The following is a 1,880-nucleotide window of genomic DNA, read 5'->3' on the forward strand; positions in this document are numbered from 1 at the left end:
CATATTTGTATATATATGTATGTATATATATATATATATATATATATATATATATATATATATATATATATATATATATTAAGAGAGCGAGATAAATAAAAAACACCACTCGGTTTAAGAATTAGGGTTATTTATACGATTAAATAATTAAGTACTATTGATAGAAATGCCTATAATTCAGATGCGTTAATTTTAAATATAAATCATTAATAGACACTAGCTACTCAATTATGTAAATTATCGCACATCCATTTAAGTTTATTGTCCTTTTTTATCCAGTTCGAAAATTTATTAGATTCTAATCGTTTAGTGGAATCAAATACGTATGATATTATTAACGTTCATTGCAAATTACTTCTATAACTGCAAACACTAAGGACATGATGTGTAAGCATTTGTACTTTGACTCTATTTCTCAAGTTAATCCGACATTACCCGACACATTCCCTCGAGTCTTAAAGGTCAAATGGCTACATAAGAGGGTCTGGTAATCACCCTTAATGACACCATTCATCCACTGTGATGGAACCGGGAGATAACCGTTCCCCCTTGATGATAGCGCTATTTCTTGATATTCTTTCTTCTACATATATTTTCTAGTTAACTTTACCTTCGTGTATTTTAGAGTGCATTTGCGAAATTTACATTTCATGATTATTAATTAATAGGTGCTGTCATTTAGTTTTTATTATGACTATTTTTGTATACTATTTTCCCCCGTTTTCTATGTTATTTTACTTCTCTACCTTGAGATAGGAGAGATGAATAAACAAAAGTTTTTTACACTTTTATTTCAGTGACAATAAACGATGAAGGGGAGTAATAAATTAGGAGGAAAGAGGTGGGGGGGGGGGGGGGTAGCATAAGGACGATCTGTTTTAAGAGGATAGGATGCTGTAGTTAAAAACAATATTGTGAGGAAGACAATGAAGAGGTTCAGAAGGAAGAATTGGAGGAGGAGCCACAATAGTGAAAACTGGATGTGGGTGGAGGTTTTTAAGCAACAGGTGGAGGTAAAGGATGATGTGGAAGTGGAGTAGGAGGCAAAGGAAGAGGAGGAGGAGGAGGAGAAGGAGGAAGAAGAGGAGGAGGAGGAGGAAAAGGAGGAGGAGGTGTAGTAATCGAAGAAGAAAATACATCCTGGGGCGGAATCGCTCGGTCTTTTCTGGACGTCTATAAACCTTTCATAAATATTCAGAGGCGGGTGATGAAAGTGTCCAAGTATTCAACTACCGAAGATAAAAAAGAAATAGAAGAAAAGGTGTGTCATTGCTATTGCCGACTGACTGACTGGCTGACTGATTAGCTGACGGGCTAGGTGACTGGCCCGCATAACCGAGAGGAGTACTAAACTGAACCAAAAAAGAGTGACTGGCTGACTGATTGGCTGACGGCCTAGCTGACTGGCCCGCGTAACCAAAAGGAGTACTAAACAGAGCCAAAAAAGAATGACTGGTTGACTGATTGGCTGACGGGCTAGCTGACTGGCCCGCATAACCGAGACGAGTACTAAAACTGAGCCAAAAACGACTGACTGGTTGACTGATTGGCTGACGGGCTAGCTGATTGGCCCGCGTAACCAAAAGGAGTTACTAAACAGAGCCAAAAACGACTGACTGGTTGACTGATTAGCTGACGGGCTAGCTGACTGGCCCGCATAAACAAGAGGAGTACTAAACTGAGCCAAAAGAGACTGACTGGCTGACTGATTAGCTGATGGGCTATCTGACTGGCCTGCATAATCAACAGGAGTACTCAACTAAGTTAAAAAAGACTGACTGGCTGACTGATTGGCTGACGGCTAGCTGACTGGCCCGCATAACCAAGAGGAGTACTAAACTAAAAAAGACTGACTGGTTGACTGATTGGTTGACGGCTAG

General features: G+C 39.3%; 1 protein-coding gene across 1 annotated transcript in view; it reads right to left on the reverse strand.

The window, feature by feature from the left end:
• Nucleotides 1-1,880, reverse strand: part of LOC137644197 (protein split ends-like) — a 102,847-nt gene that overhangs the window by 18,711 nt on the left and 82,256 nt on the right. The window contains exons 9-10 of the mRNA XM_068377197.1: nucleotides 1,618-1,734; nucleotides 1,292-1,480 (exon numbers count right to left, since the gene is read on the reverse strand). Coding sequence (XP_068233298.1) covers nucleotides 1,292-1,480; nucleotides 1,618-1,734 — 306 coding nt within the window. The remainder of the gene's footprint in view (nucleotides 1-1,291; nucleotides 1,481-1,617; nucleotides 1,735-1,880) is intronic.

The sequence above is a fragment of the Palaemon carinicauda genome, chromosome 7 (assembly GCF_036898095.1).
Source record: "Palaemon carinicauda isolate YSFRI2023 chromosome 7, ASM3689809v2, whole genome shotgun sequence".
NCBI lineage: Eukaryota > Metazoa > Arthropoda > Malacostraca > Decapoda > Palaemonidae > Palaemon > Palaemon carinicauda.